This window comes from Podarcis filfolensis (assembly GCF_964270895.1).
Source record: "Podarcis filfolensis genome assembly, chromosome: 14".
In the NCBI taxonomy this organism is placed as follows: Eukaryota; Metazoa; Chordata; class Lepidosauria; order Squamata; family Lacertidae; genus Podarcis; species Podarcis filfolensis.
Window position 1 is genome coordinate 37,767,314 of NC_139616.1, and position 18,206 is coordinate 37,785,519.

Genomic DNA, 18,206 nt, shown 5'->3' on the forward strand with positions numbered 1-18,206 from the left:
CATCTCGCTTTATTGGCCAAGGGAGCCGGTGTACAGCTTCCGGGTCATGTGGGCAGCATGACTAAGCCGCTTCTGGCGAACTAGAGCAGCACACGGAAATGCCGTTTACCTTCCCGCCGGAGCGGTATCTATTTATCTACTTGCACTTGACATGCTTTCGAACTGCTAGGTTGGCAGGAGCAGGGACCGAGCAACAGGAGCTCACCCCATCGCGGGGATTCGAACTGCCAACCTTCTGATCGGCAAGCCCTAGGCTCTGTGGTTTAACCCACAGCGCCACCCGCATCCCAACCTGTATATTAAGGTACATTTATAGTTCTGTTTAGAGTAGGTAATGTCTTGACAATATAAATGTTTTAAGTTTTTTGTATTAATCCAGCATATTTTCTTTTAATTGTTGAATGATTCTGTGTACATTGTGGCTGCCTTTGGCTGTGTGCAATAAAACTGACTGACTGACTACCAGGAGTCCAACACTCTAAACACTAGATCAAGGAGGCTAAACTACCCGCTTTCTGATGTGCTTGACCTGCAACTCAGCCACCATAACCAACAGTCAGGGATGGTGGCAGTCATAGCTCAACAACCAATCAACATCATCTGGAGGGCACCAGGTTGGGGAATGCTGGAGTTAGTGGTGATTGGACCACAACTTGAGACCACTGCAAGTGACCACATAAGTGCCCAATTACTATGTGGAACCAACTTTGCTTCAGTTTCCTATTAGGACTTTTATTTTATTTTGCAAACCGTGTGTGTTAAGCGAGGAATTCCTACACCGACTTCGGGAGACACCCTCTTTGCTTAAAAGGTGAGCCAGCGTTTATCTTTGATGTTTAATGTCTCCTGCTCTATAGGTATCCTGGGTTGACCTTTGATGTTTAAGGGTTTAAATCAACTTCCAGGATAGCTGAAAATGAGGTTAAATGTCACCCACGAAAGCAGAGAAAAATTATCCCATATAATGTTTTTGCTAAATTGGCCAAGAGTTAGAAGCAGCAAGTGAGAGCAGGAGCAATTGCTCCCCCTACTGGTAACCAATATTTTAGCGCCCTGAACAAGGAAGACTCAAACAATTTTTTAATACTCATTGGAAGAAAGGTTTTACTGCCAATCTATGGAAATCTATCGGCTGACAATCGATTTTATTTTTAAAAACTGTTTTGACAAAACAAGCTCTGCATTCCAGATATTAAACCTCCCTGCCACGTTGCACAAACAAATTCAGCACCTAAAAAATAATGGCAGATGCAGATTTGGATAAATCATATATAAATTCCCAGCCTGTTCTGAATGTTTATGGCAGGTTAAATTTAAGGCGCACTTTCTAAATTTCAGCTCCAAGAGCATAATGAAACAGACAAAATACTGAACGAACATCTCAAAAGCCTTTGCTCTTCACCTGTAGTATGGATTTATTTTCCATATTTGCTGATTTTTTTTATTGTTTTTGATAAGTCTTTTGAATAGTTATATTTATTGTTGTTTGGTTGAGAGGCTGAGCAGATTTGGGTGCAATTTTGTGGGGAACTGGCATGCAAATAAACAGATGATGCTGATGGAAATAATTTTAGCCTAGGCCCGGACACTAAAAACTATAACAAAGTGATGCTTTTGGAAGATGCTCAATGGAACACAGAAGTCACCAAAATAATCATTCAGTGCTTGGACACTACAGACAAGACAGGACTCCCAGGGTTATCTTTGAGATTGTGATGGATATACAAGATGTCACAGCATATTGGCCTCAACCCAATAATGGCTTTGATATACACAGCCATGACTAACCTGGATTGAAAGAATGGTGGTTAGCTGAAGTCCTTCCACAACAGACAACCCGCTAGCGACTAGACGGTCTCATCCTTTATATATCCAACCAATCACTGCAGAGACCATCTGATCAGGACTCTGTTCTGCACAAGGTCAGAACCAGGAAGCACCAGCCTATGGTAACTCCCTCCAGCTGCGTATCAGACAGGTTCCTTCTCTGTTCTCTTTGGGGCACCTGTCAAAGACTTTCCTCCCTTCCATACAGAGAATTTTTTTTAATCCCAGTCAATATCTGAACACATTTCAATTTGTTTTTATACGTGTGACTGTTTTTAATGTACAGTGGTACCTTGGGATGTGAACAGGATCCGTTCCGGAGCCCTGTTCGCATCCTGAACAGAACGCAAGACGCGACAGCACGTCTGTGCGTGCATGGGTTGCATTTTCCGCTTCTGCGCATGCGCATGATGTCATTTCGACCGTCTGCGCATGCGCGAGCAGTGAAACCCGGAAGTAACACGCTCCGTTACTTCCAGGTCACCGCGGAGCGCAACCCGAAAGCGCTCAACCTGAAGCGTATTTATCCCGAGGTATGACTGTATTGTGAAATTGCTTTTGAGATTCTTCCTAGTAAGAGATTGTTATTTGTTGGCCTCCATCAGTCTCGGAAGACAACGGAGGAGTTCGCCTTTGGATGTGAAGTCAAATTCATTTCATTTATGAAGATTCCATAAACGCAATAACTAATAATGGAATTAACAACAGACCGCTTTGGAGTAAAGCAGAGCTTTCCCCACCTCTTTCCCTGCTGATTGCATGTAGTTATACATTGGGAGTCACAATAAGGGGGAGAAGATGCTGTATGCTTTCAAGGCACATCTAGCCAACTGTTATTAGAAACATAGTGAAAGATTAACTGAGCCTTTCATCTGATCCTGCAATGCTCTTCTAAAGTTATAGGGGTTTTGTTTCCAATTTTTTGGGGTTTTATATTCCTAATATTGTGTTTCACTGCCTACTGGGCTACCGATTTATAGCCCCAAAATTTGAATTAGCCCAGCTTACTCTAATCTGATGCCCTCCAGATGCTGTCAGGGTACAGCTCCAACCACCTCTATCCCCTGGCGCTGCTGGCTGGGGCTGATGAGGGTTGAAGTGGAAAACATCGGGAGGCCACTATGCAGGGAGACGGCTGAATCAGTTCTATGAAACTGATAGGACCTCTTGCCAATGCTGGCCAGTGAACTGGAACTTATCCTGACAAAGAATTTGCTTGGATGGAATGGAAAGACAACAACAGCAGCCTTCTTAATCCAGCTCAGCAGAGACTTACCAACAGTCATTGGTTCTGGCACAGTGGCCGAGGGCAGCAGATCATGCAGAGAGTTCTCTTTGACAGGGGGGCTCACTTCTTCCCTGATTTTAAAAAGGGGGGAAAGGTAAACCTGAAAAAGAGCCTACGGAAGACATTTGAACTACAAGAACAAGACTGGGCACAATCCATTTCAACGTTCAACTCTCATTCATTTTGATTGCACCATAATGACTAGTATTAGTTATCCATAACATGCCACCACATTATCCAGATCCCCAGAAAATTGAGGTCCCTTGACTTTACTCCTGACAGAGTCCCAGGCTCATGCACTAGCTCCCCTCTCCAGTTTCCTTTGTGAACTATTTGTTACTGCAAGGCATAGTTTCCATGCACACCTCATTTTGAAACACATTTCTCCGAGGGTTTGCAGGCATGAATGGTTTGTGCTAATCAGTTGTTCCTTGGCTCAGATGCAACAGCAAACTATGGCTTGCATAAACAAAGTAAGTAAAGAAAGAGGAAGCACGCAAGCCTGAACCTCGAGCATAAACTGCCAAACCATGGTTTGCCATTACACATATACCAAGCTTTAGACAGGAAGAAAACAGAAAGTTGTATGGGCTTGTTTGAAAAGTAGAAAACTTAATCTGCCTTATACCTGTAATGTGAGTTGGCATTTCCCCGAGCCAATTCTACTGAAAAATCAGGTGTTTTGTGCTCATCACCATTCTCCAGGTTACCTAAAAGAGCACATGGATAACACTGTTAGAAGAAAGATGACATAGGTCCTAGTTCAATGTTACTTTCTTCCAGGCACTGGTCCACTTTTGAAAGCAACCTTGTTAATTTTCACTCTCAGAATTCAGCTTTGTGAGAAATCCACTCTGGGACAATTTCATAGAGTGCAATGATACACTAAATTAAATATTGTAATCAAGGGAATCAGCCAGTACGGAGGCTGAAATCCACCGATTACTCAACATCTTTATTTAAGACTGACAGCCCGCTTGCCAAGAATCAGATCCCTACAAACCACACAATAAAGTGTGCAATGCTAGACTTAACTACTAAGCAGTTATAATTCACATAACTCAGTTCAATGGGACTTAAGAGTATCTTTATGAATTCGTAAAAGAAAAAGAAAAAATATTTGTAAAACATTACTGCATTCTGCAACCTTTAAGTACAAGAATTCAGGAACCAGGACAGATTACAGAAATTAGGTATAGCACTACCTGTAGTAAAATAGAGGTGTTATACGTTTCCGAGCACAATTCAAAGTGTTGGTGTTGACCTTTAAAGCCCTAAATGGCCTCTGCCCAGTATACCTGTAGGAGCGTTTCCACCCCCATTGTTCTGCCTGGACGCTGAGGTCCAGCACCGAGGGCCTTCTAGTGGTTCCCTCATTGCGAGAAGCAAAGCTACAGGGAACCAGGCAGAGGGCCTTCTCGGTAGTGGCACCCGCCCTGTGGAACGCCCTCCCACCAGATGTCGAGGAAATAAACAACTACCTGACATTTAGAAGACATATGAAGGCAGCCCTGTTCAGGGAAGTTTTTAATGTGTGACATTTTAATGTATTTTTAATCTTTGTTGGAAGCCGCCCAGAGTGGCTGGGGAAACCCAGCCAGATGGGCGGGGTACAAATAATAAATTATCATCATCATCATCATCATCATTATTATTATACAGTCACTTTGCAAAGCCCAACCACTAGTTGGTCCTCACATTGAATGAGATGTGGGTCGCGGTCACTGCCAATTTACAGAAAAGTAACAGCATCCTGCCCGGAGTGAACAACTTTTGGCAGACAAGCCAAAAATTGTGATTGCTAGGATCCCAGTTCCCACCCCATCCATCAGTGACAAGGTCAAGGATAACACTCCCCTGCCCCAACCTTAGAGGTGGAAAGGTGACAGGGGTTTGCTGGTTTGCTCACTACGTGGACCAAGGCCCTCTGGGAACTTCCACCCGCAGCAGCCAACCACTTCTGCCCCCAGCCTGACTCCCAACGTCAGAACCATGTTACCGGCAGGGCAGTCTGTGCCAACTCTGCGGCTCATGAAGACTTTCCAAAGCCACTATGGAGAGGAAAAATTGGCTCAAGCCACTCCCTACTAAACCAGGTCTCTTGCTTGTCCATTGAAGGAGAGAATTATTTTAGAACAATGGAGGAAAATCTGCATTCACTGTCCAGTCTTCAGGCTCGATATTGGTTTTGCCCTGGATGTTTAGACTCGGGAAATGGAGACCACATCTGTCTTTGTCAAGGGACTAGGGCTGGAACCCGTTTAGAAGGAAAAAGACTCACACCCAGGTTACTAGAAGATATGCATCAATAGAAAGTAGTCTACAGTATGCAAGTAAAATTCAATTTATTGCTCTGCTCACTATTGCCTCTGGCTCAGGCTCTGGCTGCCAGCTGGTGCTGGAAATTTGCCCAGCAAGAAATGTGGACCTCGGGATGGTGGTATTTAAGGACTAAGGTACAGTTACAGATGATGAATTGTATCTACACTTTGTGCACACCTGTTGAAGCTGATGGGCAGGACTAACTTAGGTTCATTACGTTCAGAGGGTTTGCTTAGTTGGGTATGACCCCATGCCCCATAGCCATTATTTTTCAGCTCCCTCAGGATCAAAAACAGTCCTTTTCAAAGTTAGATGCTCCATCAAGCCATACCTGATCAGCTGTGCAAGAGGCAGGAGAAAAGGAAAACAGAAGAAATGGGGAGGGGAGGAGGGAATTTGACTGTCAGACAGGTGATTGACAGCAGAGTGTCAGACAGAACATTTTGAAAAGTCTCCCCTCCACCTCCCTTTTGCATTCAATGGGACAAGATCGTTTAGCCGGGCATTTCCAGAGGCCAGTTCAAGCTGTGTGTCACTCTTCTTTAGATCTCTAAAGGAACTCTTGCCATTTGTCATTGTCTCGCTGGCTTCTCAGTGTTGATGTGTGTTGAAAAAAAGATGCTGAAACAACAAATGCAAAGGACAGGTCCTTGCGCTGTGTCCCATCTGCACTCAGAGAGAGAAGGAAGGTGGTCCGGGCACTTGAATAGCTGCAGCTTGCCTTGCTAGCCCCAGAGAGCTGCTTCTTGCTAGGGTTTTCCTCCCCTCCAAAATAAAGCCTTTTATAACAAGATTCCAGTGCTCTACCATAAGGGTTTATCTGTATTGGGGAGGTTTGGGGGGCGGGCAGAATTGCAGGGCATCTGAACCCTTTTCAGTCTTTAATAGAAAGGTAGGCATTCCATTTGGAACCTGACAATGGCTTTTTAAAAGAGAGGCTTTGATCAATTGTATGCAAGCCTTTCAACTATTTATACCATGCTGCAGAGTTAAATCCACAGGAGGGCACTGGATGCAGCGGTTAACCCTTTCAGGTCTTTTTTACTCATAGCTGCCAAAGAGAAAAACACAAAAGGGCACCATCTACCCAAAGAGACCCAGCGAGATGAATGCAAGTTGCACAAAAGCTCAAATTTTCATTCTATGTGATGATTTACAAGTGACTGTCAATCTTCAGGCTTGGCACCTCTCTTTCTGTTCAGCGATGAACTATATTTTCCTTGTCAGCCATATTTTTCATGTTAGCTATTTGCACGGGCCACACTTATTTGTATTTCGTCTTCTCTCCTCCTTCTATTAATAAATTACTCCGAGGTCTAGTGGAATGTCAGCAGCCTTTGACTTCTTATTGTACAGGCTGTTTCAGTTGCTCACTTAGATGAACAGACAAGCTATTGAAAGAAACCAACTTCCCCACACTACCTTTGAGCGGATTAAAAATGTTTGAACTATAGTGAAAAGGACCAAGACAACCTATTATTGGAGAATACGAGCAAGTGAGCCAAATAAATTGATGGAGAAATAGGCATATTTTTTCCCCTGACATACTGGAATAGCGAGTACAATGATAATGTATAGCCATATGTTTTCAGTTTATTGTGATGTGTATTTTTAAGTAGGAGTTTTTTTTACTGTGTTGCAAGTAAACTTCTTAATGCAAATTTGTTATAAACAACAGTAATAGTAATAACAATACTACATTTACCTCTCCACTACAAACATACAGAAGGCTCACTAGGCAAGGGGAGAGAAAAGCGTCAAAGAAAAAATTACTTCCTTGCATGCCTCCTTTAAAATAGCCCAACATTTTGTGTTATGCCACTCACCCTCCATGCATTTCAGTTACAGTATTTTTCGCTCCATAAGGCACACTTTTTTCCTCCTAAAAAGTAAGAGGAAATGCCTGTGCATCTTATGGAGAGAATGTGTGGTCGATCGCTGGCTCCCTTTCTGGCCCGGCCCCTTGCCCAGGCCTCCATTGTTGAATGTTCTGCAGACAGAGGCTGTTTGTTTCCCCAACGACATGTGACTGGCTGATTAGATTATCAGTCTGGAAACTGTAGAAATGGCTCCCTTTCCTTTCCTAAAGAAGCTGCAGAACTGTGAGTTGAACCCCATAAAAACAGGATTTTTTTCCCTCTGCAAAGTAAGCTCAACAACTTTGAGCTGATCCTCAAAAAAAAATGGGCTTTTCCCCTTTGCAGAAGAAGCTGCACAACTGTGAGCTGATTCTCAAAAAAGTGGGGCTTTTCCCATTTGCAAAAGAAGCTACACAACTGTGAGCTGATCCCCCCAAAAAACTGGGCTTTCCCCCTTTCCTCCTCTAAAAACTAGGTGCCTCTTATGGTCAGGTGCGTCTTATGGAGCGAAAAATACGGCACTTGTTTCAGGCAGTCTTTGAACTTGGCTGCAAAGATATCAACTGTTAACAATAGATACTCACCAGTCTGGGTGAAAGAGCCTACAGCACTGACAGGGAACAACTCATCAGAATCATCATTCAGGACTTGCAGAGGAGACCAGGCGCAAACCAGCGAGTTGCTCGTGACACCCTCGGACGGTCTAAATAACGACCACATTTTTCAAAAAACAAAATTTTGTATAACATCAGGCTTTAACTGGAACACAGCCTTTCCACGAAAACAAAAAGTGTGTTCAAACTGCAAACTATGTCTCTCATCAATTTCTGATGGGTCGACTACAGGGCTGGAAGGAGTTTTCAGGTTGTACAAATATTTGGTTGCATAAAGTAATGTTTATTCTCATTTCTGAGAAACTGACTTATAAATTAAGAGTGCTTCGGGGTGCAGCTAAACCTATGTAACCCCCCCCCCCAATTTGGCAGCCATTTTTTACTTATATGACAAGCCAATCCTGGGGATGGCAAGTCCCAGTGAAACGTGGCTTTATTTGGTTTCATAACATTTGCTTTGCATTTTCGTTGTATTAGGTTGGGTTTTGTTGTAACATCCAACGCATTGTGCAGTCTCTTGAAAATGTACTTTAGTTTTATTAGGCAATGGCTGTGAACCCGACTGTCATTGTTTTGTACTCCCCCACCCCCTGACACACTTCTGTTTTTATTTATTTCTTACTAGATTACTTTAACTTCATAATTTTGTCTTGAAAATAAAAAAAGTAAGTGTGTTCAAAGCAGCTCACGAAACATACATACAAAAGTATGTATCAACATCCATGAACATTTTGGTAAACGTGTCTGGTCAGCTATCCCAACTTTTGCTATTTTTATTTATTTACTGTTCCCTTATTGCTACTACATTCATATCCATATGGTTCCCCTCTCCTCATTTTACCCTGAAAACAACCCTGTGAGGTAGATTAGGCTAGGGACTGTGACTGGCCAAAGGTCACCCAGCGAGCTTCACGGCTATGCAGGGATTTGAATCCTGGTTTCCCAGGTCCTAGGCCAACGCTCTGACCACTACACCAGACTGCTTGCCCAAAGCAAGAAGCATCAGACTCTGCACAAACACCCAGTACCAGGCAAACACTCTCTATGGCTGTTGTGATGTGAGCAGTGGTTTGAATACAGACACAGAGGGCATGGGTTCCGCTCCATCATTAGCGTCACCTACAGAAGCACCAGATCTGGGCCTTGACACTAAGCCTGAATCCAGAAGCTTCATCTATCAATCACTTAACATCCAAAAATTTCAAGGCAAGGCAAAAATAAAAATAAAAATCTGCAAAACAGCATCATGTTGTGAACACAGTACAGGGTAGAAGCCCAGAAGTTGATATGGCACATGGGGTGAGACCATCCATTCCCAAAATAAGAAAGCCTTCAACACGAGGGCAAAATAAAAAACGGTCAGCCCCTGTCTAATCTGGATAGGGAATGACTCCAATGGGGTATCATTTACCACAGTGTAATCATGTACCGCCTTCTCAGATGAAGATAATATATTCAAATTTTAATGAATTGTTTTCAGCAGCTTTAAAAAAAACAAATAAAGCACAATTTTAAAAATCTGCTATGTACGATTTGAACCCTTCCGTGTGCTACTGGGGGTACGTATTCCGCACTTTGGGAAACACTGATCTAGGGTGATTGTAAAGTGTCTTGAGTTTCCACTAACAAGAAGGGATTTTGTTGCAGGAAACGTCTAACCCAAATCTAAAGGCAGCTCTGCAAGCTCTTCAGGTAAATGTACCAAGTGATTTCTTCCGAGATCAGGTCTCGCTGAGGATCCAAACTGCCCCCCTGTGGCAGAACTGCCTGTATTTCACTACAGTTTGCATCAAGCTCCATCTGGCATCTGAGCTGGCCAATTTCTTCAGTGGATATACATGGGTCCTTGCCCGTCATTCCCCTGCTCTGGCTATCTGCTCCCAGCCGCTGCTTCTTCCAAACTTGACCGTGGAGCTTCTCTTCACCAGGACTGGACAAGGGCTAGCACTGCACTGGGTTAACGCAATGCTGTGGCATTGTATGGACTGTACGGTCCTTTGCTCACATGCTTCCTTTGTGGCTCAGTCGTTGGGCACTTGCCTTGTTTGCAAAAGGTCCTAGGATCAATCCCCAGGGGGAGCTAGGAGCTGACCGAAACCCAGGAGATCCACTACCAGTCATTCTGTCTGTAGACCAGTGTTTTCAAAACCTGGGTCCCCAGCTGCTTTTGGGCTACAATTCCTATCATCACGGACCACGGGTCCTGCTAGCTAGGGATGATGAGAGTTGTACACAGCTGGGACCCAAGTTTGGGAACCACTGGGATAGGCAATACTGACCTGGATGTACCAATAGACTGACTCTGTAGCAGGCAGCTTCCTATAGTAGATCTTTAAAAAGGATGATTGCTTTCTAGATAAATATGTTCTCGTGCATGCACAAACACAGAGAGAGAGAGAGAAAGAGGGAGTTGCCATTTTTCAAAGTCCAAGAAGATTCATGACAAACTTGGCCAAGGCAGGACAGGTAGCAAGGAGGACTCTGCCACCCGGTTCAGAAAGCGGTGAAAATGAAATCCCCCAAAGATCAAGGGGTGGGGCAGCTTTTTCAGCCCAAGGGCTGCATTCCCTTTTGGGCAGCCTTCCAGATGTGGGGCAGAGCCAGAGGCAAAAGCAGATGGAGCCACAAATGTCATTTTTTCCTTTGTACGGTAATTTCTGCACACACTCACACACCCATCTCTAGCCTCCATTCAGGCAAATTAGGGCCAGTATCGGAGTTCAAGGAAACCGTCAAGCCAGGCAAAAACACTTGGGGGTTCAAAGCAGGGCCAGGGTGGGGAGTGGCCTGGGGAAAGGGGTACGAGGGCCAGAGAGAGAGACTTGCGAGTGTGGAATTTGGCCCCCAAACCTGCTGAAGAGAAAAGCCATGCGAGACAAAACAACCCCTGAATCTCTCGAGTTTGCCTCTTAATTAACATAGGGAAACGCCACATGTCTTGGGACACTGCAGAATACTCACTTTCCACAAGACTCTGTGTCTTCTACCATGCAGCGGTTTCCTAAAATTTTGCCGTACGCTTCGTCATTTTCATCCACATCTTCATCGTCTATACTTTTCACATCCAACTTTTGGAAGCCACAGTCCCCATTGAGATATACAGAATCGTTTTTCAACAAAGGTACACTTTGGTCCCCGCTCAGTTTAGCTAGCGTCTCTCCGGGGCCAGGGGGAGAAGCTACGTAGGGGGAAAACCTGTCCAAGTTTTCTTCGGAGCTTTCCCCTGCAACAATTCCCCTTAAGACATCCCCCGGATTTTGTTCATCTTCCTCATCATCAAACGAAATGATATTTGTGACTTTCTTCTTTTTCTTCGTCCGATCTTTTCTGCATTTTAAATCTGCAGAAGAGAGAGAGAGAGAGATGAACACAGAAGATTTCAAAACACACAGCCTATAAGAAAAGTAGTTTTGTTATTTTAGAAAGCTTATTCTAATTTTACAGGGTAGCATATATGCAACTGGGGGGGGGGGAAGAGTGTGAATTAATAGTTTTTCAGGATTCTAATAACAGAACTGTAGAGTTGAGAGGGACCACAAGGGTCATCTAGCCTAACTCCCTGCATTGCAGGAATCTTTCACTCAATGTGGGGTTCAAATCCACAATCCTAAGGAGTTTCATGCTCTACTAACTGAGCTACTTAATAATTATGCCTAAGCCTAGCTTACTTCTAGAATCAAGATTTTATAGCATGTCATTTGAAACCATGGTTTTGTGATAGCCACGGTTTGTGATAGCCATGGTTTTAAAATTCCAAGCTTGGTTTGAATTCGCAAATGTATAGGTGAACTGCAACTTAAGTGCTACTTTTCCATTTTCCAGAGGCGAAGCAAATTGTTCCAATTTTATCAGTTCAGACATCATGCCAAATTATGAGCTTTTAAAAGGTGGCTTTGCACAGCTGTAGAAAGGAAACCAATTTCTTATGAATTTATTCTTCACGTTATTGCTGCAGCTCATATGGATTCCCGACGGCAAACACAGATATGACCTAGAACAATGTAGTAGCTTGTCATTCTTAACTTTACAGCGAGAACTCTCGACCTAGTTGCCGTCTCTTGCATGTCTTTTCCCCTTGATACAGACAGAAAAGTCTACAACTTAACTGGCCATTCGTGTGTTTATCGGAATGTGTTAGCTGCTTGACCACCTATGCATGATGAATCTTTATTGCATTTACATCCCCCCTTTCCTCCAAAGACCTCAAGGCAGGGCATGTGGTTCTTCCTCCTCCCCATTACCCCCATAACAACCCTGTGAGGTAGGTTAGGCTAAGAATTAGTGACTGACTCCAGGTCACCCAGTGAGTTTTGTGGCTGAAAGGAGTTTTGAACCCTGGTCTCCCGTGTCCCAAAAAGGACGCGGGTGGCGCTGTGGGTAAAACCTCAGCGCCTAGGACTTGCCGATCGCATGGCCGGCGGATCGCATGGCCCTAAACGGCCTCGGTCCAGTATACCTGAAGGAGCGTCTCCACCCCCATCATTCTGCCCGGACGCTGAGGTCCAGCGCCGAGGGCCTTCTGGCGGTTCCCTCATTGCGAGAAGCAAAGCTACAGGGAACCAGGCAGAGGGCCTTCTCGGTAGTGGCGCCCGCCCTGTGGAACGCCCTTCCAGCAGATGTCAAAGCGATAAACAACTACCTGACATTCAGAAGACATCTTAAGGCAGCCCTGTTCAGGGAAGTTTTTAACGTGTGATATTTTATTGTATTTTTGGTTTTTATGGAAGCCGCCCAGAGTGGCTGGGGAGGCCCAGCCAGATGGGCGGGGTATAAATAATAAATTATTATTATATTATTATTATTATCGAATCCCCGCGGCGGGGTGCGCTCCCATCGTTCGGTCCCAGCGCCTGCCAACCTAGCAGTTCGAAAGCACCCCCGGGTGCAAGTAGATAAATAGGGACCGCTTACCAGCGGGAAGGTAAACGGCGTTCTGTGTGCTGCGCTGGCTCGCCAGATGCAGCTTGTCACGCTGGCAACGTGACCCGGAAGTGTCTGCGGACAGTGCTGGCTCCCGGCCTATAGAGTGAGATGAGCGCACAACCCTAGAGTCTGTCAAGACTGGCCCATACGGGCAGGGGTACCTTTACCTTTACCTTTACCTCCCGTGTCCTAGTTCTGCTCTCTAACCATTGCATCATACCATGCAGAAGCAAACAACTGGGTGCATGGAAGACGTGCTGCCTAAGAGATAAGGTATGAGTGAAAACCTCCCAATGTTCAAAATCACAGCGACCATCTAAAAGAAGCCTCTTTTCTTGCAGGCTACCTCTGTCAATGCAGTCGGCTCAGTAAGACTTACCACCGCTGAGACTCTTCGATAAAATGGGCAAGGGGTCAGCATCTTGATCCGATTTGATTAAGATCGAAACAGGAGAGGACGCCGTGATTTCTCTGAGGAGGCTGCTAACTCCTTGAGTAGATTCCTTCAACAACGAGGTCACATTCTGTGTGGATTCTTTGAGAAGGTCAGAGACTGTGGGAGGGCACTTGCTTTGCCCATTCAAATCCTTGTTATCAATGTTGATTGCAAAAAGAATAGAATGCAGCCCTTTATATAAAAGCAAAAAAAGAAATGCAATGTAACTCAGGGGACAAATTTACAAAAAAATATTTATTTCATAAAATGTATATACCGCTTGATTGTAAAAGAAACCTCAAAGCGGTTCACAAAAAGAAAAGAAAGAACATTATAAGGCTACTTGATCCTTTTAACTTCCCCTCTGTTGCCCAGCAAGGGCACTACAGTCAGCTAATGGAACCCGGTTAGTTTTGCTACAATCTGATGATTATCAGCTTGTGGTAACACGGATGAGGGATTTTTCACTGGTGGCATTAGTCCTGGGCAATGTTCTCCCTGCTAAAATATGGGAGGGTCCCATCAGCATTGGCATTCCACCAGCTCCTGAAGACACAACTGTTTAGGCAAGCGTTACCCTGAAAGGAACTTGTGATTCTACTGTTTAAACCGTGGGGTGGGCTTAAACTGTTTTTAACTGTCATGCTTATTAACTGTTTGTTTTAACTGAGATTGGAACTGTCGTTGGGCATTTCAACTGTGTATTGATTTTATAGATGTAACCTGCTTAGAAGCCATTTTGGCACAGAAGCAGCATATAAATAAATTCATTTCTTCCTATCAGTGCCAAAAACGTTACCCAGCATTGTGCGTTTAAAACATTTCTAGTCCAGTCTTCACCACAAACTGCCCCACAGATCAGACTGAATGATACATACCAGCCGCCATAGTGGGAATCATACTAGAGCGCTCTTCATCCATCATGAAGGACCAGTCTTCGTAGAAGACACTAGATGTTAAAAAAAGAAGGCAGGACAAAAAGGTAAACAAATCTATACATACGGAAGAGGCTGTGGTTCTTACTAACTCCATTTCAGATGGGGATAGGAGAAGCGCTACACTACTTCTATAAACTGAAAGAGAGCAGAAAAGTGGCCCATGACACTTTTATGATCTTAAAAAAAAAGTCAGACTTCTTTACTACTCTCTTCCAACTCTCAAGACACAGATCAGATACCAAGACTGCACTGTGGCAGAGTGAAGCCAGCCTCAGTTTAGAGAAGAGGCCATAACTCGGTTATGGACAAAGGACTCCTCAATTGTAATGATCTATAGTACTTTGTAAGCTGCTGAGGCTTAACATTGCCGAGTGCATTTTTAAAAGCTCAGGGACTGGCTTTCTCCAAATCCCATTAAAACTACTATAAAGATTGTGTATAAAGAACCCGCCAACCTATCCCCACCACCACCCTCTACAATGCTAACAGCCACAGCAATAGCCAAACACCAAACACAACAGGGTGACCAAACCTCATAGCCATCAGTCCCTCAACCCAGCCCCATGCATTACTCATCTGATTCCCAACCTTGCGTTATGCCCAGAACAGCCACTCGATACAGGCGTTTCCCAACAGGTGGTTTTCCTGATGTTGTTGGACTACAGTTCCCACCAGTCCCAGCCAGCATGGCCAATGGTGGTGGATGATGGGAGCTGTGGTCTAAAACATCCAGAGGGCACCAGGATGAAGAAGACTGCTCTAGATGAGCGAAGGGAGCGAAGGGTTAAGGCATAGGTAAACTCTGATCTACAGAGACCTTAGCTGTGTTATGAGGATTAGAGTCTGCATCCTGAAAAAATAGAGCTAATGCAGACTTTTCTTTGCACAGTAAACAGAACTCTCTCATGCACACTCTTCCATGGAAGATAAGTGAGCTAGAGAGGGCCAGATGCAGCTATCAAGTCTAATAAACCATGGATTATGAGCCCTGAGAGACAGCCTCCATCCCCACACTTGCCTTCAGGGCAGCAGGTGAACAGAATGAAATGGGAAACCATGGTTTAACGAAGCACCGAGTCAGGAGGTCAAGGGGAGGGATGGTGACAGAGCGCATGGGCACAAGGCTAATTCTCCAACTAATAAACCATGATTTATCAGACAATTGCACTTAAACCAAGTCAATATGTATGGGAGCATGTGGAAGATTGAGCAGGAAGTGTGTGTGTATGAAATGATATAGGCCAAGTGACTTGCCTAGGGTCAGTATCTGTTTGTGGGTTTTTTCATACAGCCTCTTGGGTACCTTAAAACAAAATTGGAAGACTGAAGACTCATACAAAATTGTTATGTACCTAATGCATTTGGAATCATCCCCATCTATCTATCTATCTATCTATCTATCTATCTATCTATCTATCTTCTGCTGCAGCAGAATTGCCTATAATTGCCAATTACTTAAATTATGACCAAACACTTCGCTGTTTAATATCAAATTAGTACGTCATCTGCTCATGCCATAAATAGAAATTTTAGCCTGTTGCTGCAGTTTCAGGCGGCTCATCAGGAAGCCTCTGCCAGTAGAAATTTACCTGTCGGGAAAAGGGTCAAAAAAGGGAAGTTACCTCAGCCTGCTTTTATCTGCAAGCAGCATGTGAAAGTATCTTTCTAAGGAATGTTCATTCAGCGCACAGCGCAGCCAAGCACGACCTCTGCCAACGTCTGTGGTAATATTCCTCAGGGAGTAGAAACGCTGCAGCTCATGTTTATTTAGAACCTCTTTCACATAGTACCAGAACACCGGCTCTGAAAAAGTATGAATCCATAGGCACACATAAGGTGATCTGAAATCTTATCGGCAAAAATCCCAGGAGACAGAAAAGTACTGCCTTCGTCAACTCCACAATTCAGATGGAAGGGGGCCATTTTCCAACAAAGCACAAACAATAACTAAGCTCCAGTTCCCCTTCAGCTCACCCAGAGAAGACATCCTGGTTTCTTCAACCATGCTTTCCCATGCTTTTTTGGTATCTGAAGAAGTGTGCATGCACATGAAAGCTCATACCAAGAACTAACTTAGTTGGTCTTTAAGGCGCTACTGGAAGGAAAAAAAAAATTTTTGTCATGCTTTCCCACGACATTCAAACTAGGATCCTGGTTAAAGGGCTCTCTACAAACCAGGGTTGGAAGCCTGGGTCCTGATTTGCAGGAAGTGCCGAAACCACAGGTGCCTGGTTAGAACACCACAGGATGGGAAACAGTGGCTAAGGAACCAGGCAGTCTCCTCTGCAGCTGAGCAATCGAGGAAAATGCAGAAAAATAGAAAAAAAAATACATAAACTCATTGCTGATTCACACAAACGATGTTGTTGTTTTCGACCGGCCTCATTGCATCTGAACTGGGCCTCATAACCCTGGTGACAATTCCCAAATAATCATTATTTCAAGTCACACTTTTTAATCTTCGGCCAATTGCACGCAGGGTAATTAAAGCAACAAGCTACCCATTCTGTTCTTGAAAATGCTAGCTGAATGCTTTGAAAGCAGTTTTCCAGCTGGTTGATAATGTAACCACATACTGTATCTTCTTGAATGGAAATAGCTTTGAAGCGATTCACAAGCTATCCCTACAGAATTGAATTTTTACCGCCAGACCTAATCTCCTGTGTCGAAAGGTCATCATACTCACCGTTTAATTAGCATAGCCTAGCCAAACTTGTAGCACAATCCAATGCAGATCTAAGTCCCACTGTGTTCAAGAGGGTTTCCTCCCAGGCAAGTATGCTTAGGGGAGAACATTTCTGCTCCTGGTTTAGGGGAAATTTTAATTAACAGAGACGTTTAAGGATAAGTGCCTGTTCTTTAAGTAGAGTATTAAAAACAGATTCCAAGGAATTGAAAAGCTTGATAATGGGTAAAGAGATTATAAAAGCTTTTGCTTTCCAAGTCATCTATTTAGCAAACCCTCTTCAAACTGTTATGATGAGACCAGGCTGGCCTACCATTTGCCTCAGCATCACAAGTACATATTACAAAACTACATTATCCTGCCTCAAACCATTGTTCTACTTTGCTCAGCATTGTCTAAACTGACTGGCAGCCGCTCTCCAGTGTTTATCTCTGTCAAGTAGGGGAAGGGGGGAATAAGAATGATATGTTTCTGGATAATATGTTTTGTTTTAATTTTGAATAAAAAAAGTTATTAAAAAAATAAAAATAAAAGTAGGATATATGTGGATCGGCTCAAAATAATGCATGCAGCCCACCACAAAAAATGGTGACTGTGCACACACCATACATTTAAAGGACCCACCCTACCCCCAGGAACTAACCCTGGAAACTATAGTTTGTTAAAGGTCCTGGGAATTGTAGCTCTGGGAGAGGTAAACTACAGTTCCCATGATTCCTTGGGGGAAGTCATGTGCTGTAAATGTATGGTGCATATGAAGCAGCGGAGCCGTTTCTCTTCCATTCCAGCAGCATTATTGAAATCTCATGTGTTGCCAGCTGTTTACATGCAAGACAGACTGTTTAAACTTTTTTTTTAATCCAAAAGAAAAAAGAGAAAGAGCTGAGCGCCTTGGAAGCCCAAATTACCCATTTCAGCTTTACTGGAGAAGCCTGCTGCCTGCTTGATAGCTGCTGCTGTTAAGGCTAATCCCCGGGTCCTCTTCAAGCCATGCTGAAGCACAGATTCGAACTGAGCACAGAGACATGTAACTCTGCAAAACAGACAAAGCTTAATAAGAAGCACCGTAGGAAAGGGAGAAGGGGAGAAACAAGATTTAAAGGCACTATCCACCTCCCAGCTTAAGTCAATGCAAGACGGTAACGATACCCCAGTTTAGCACAGAAACCTATTTCACTGATTGCTGCAATCAGGCCTCAAAACCTGCTGGTTCCTGCTACTCATCCGCAAGTCAAGGTCAAAAGAGGCTTCCTATCCACTTTACTCAGCAAAACTGGGAAGGCTGGGAAAGCAGAAGGAATGGGAGCCAAGCC

At 44.0% G+C, this 18,206-nt stretch overlaps 1 protein-coding gene and 1 long non-coding RNA gene across 9 annotated transcripts in view; one reads left to right on the forward strand and one right to left on the reverse strand.

Annotated features, from left to right (window-relative positions):
* SNX29 (sorting nexin 29) overlaps nucleotides 1-18,206 on the reverse strand; it is a 213,430-nt gene that overhangs the window by 182,531 nt on the left and 12,693 nt on the right. For 6 of the 8 annotated variants that reach the window (XM_083585054.1, XM_083585057.1, XM_083585058.1 and 3 more), the window contains exons 4-11: nucleotides 17,802-17,926; nucleotides 15,830-16,010; nucleotides 14,148-14,218; nucleotides 13,213-13,461; nucleotides 10,872-11,250; nucleotides 7,881-7,999; nucleotides 3,744-3,825; nucleotides 3,104-3,186 (exon numbers count right to left, since the gene is read on the reverse strand). In XM_083585054.1, coding sequence (XP_083441180.1) covers nucleotides 3,104-3,186; nucleotides 3,744-3,825; nucleotides 7,881-7,999; nucleotides 10,872-11,250; nucleotides 13,213-13,461; nucleotides 14,148-14,218; nucleotides 15,830-16,010; nucleotides 17,802-17,926 — 1,289 coding nt within the window. The remainder of the gene's footprint in view (nucleotides 1-3,103; nucleotides 3,187-3,743; nucleotides 3,826-7,880; nucleotides 8,000-10,871; nucleotides 11,251-13,212; nucleotides 13,462-14,147; nucleotides 14,219-15,829; nucleotides 16,011-17,801; nucleotides 17,927-18,206) is intronic. The other 2 variants (XM_083585060.1, XM_083585059.1) reach the window with 1 other exon arrangement.
* LOC310749055 lies at nucleotides 8,007-11,305 on the forward strand. Its single transcript, XR_014541467.1, has 3 exons — nucleotides 8,007-8,160; nucleotides 9,558-9,602; nucleotides 11,257-11,305. It is a non-coding gene; the product is annotated as an uncharacterized lncRNA (long non-coding RNA).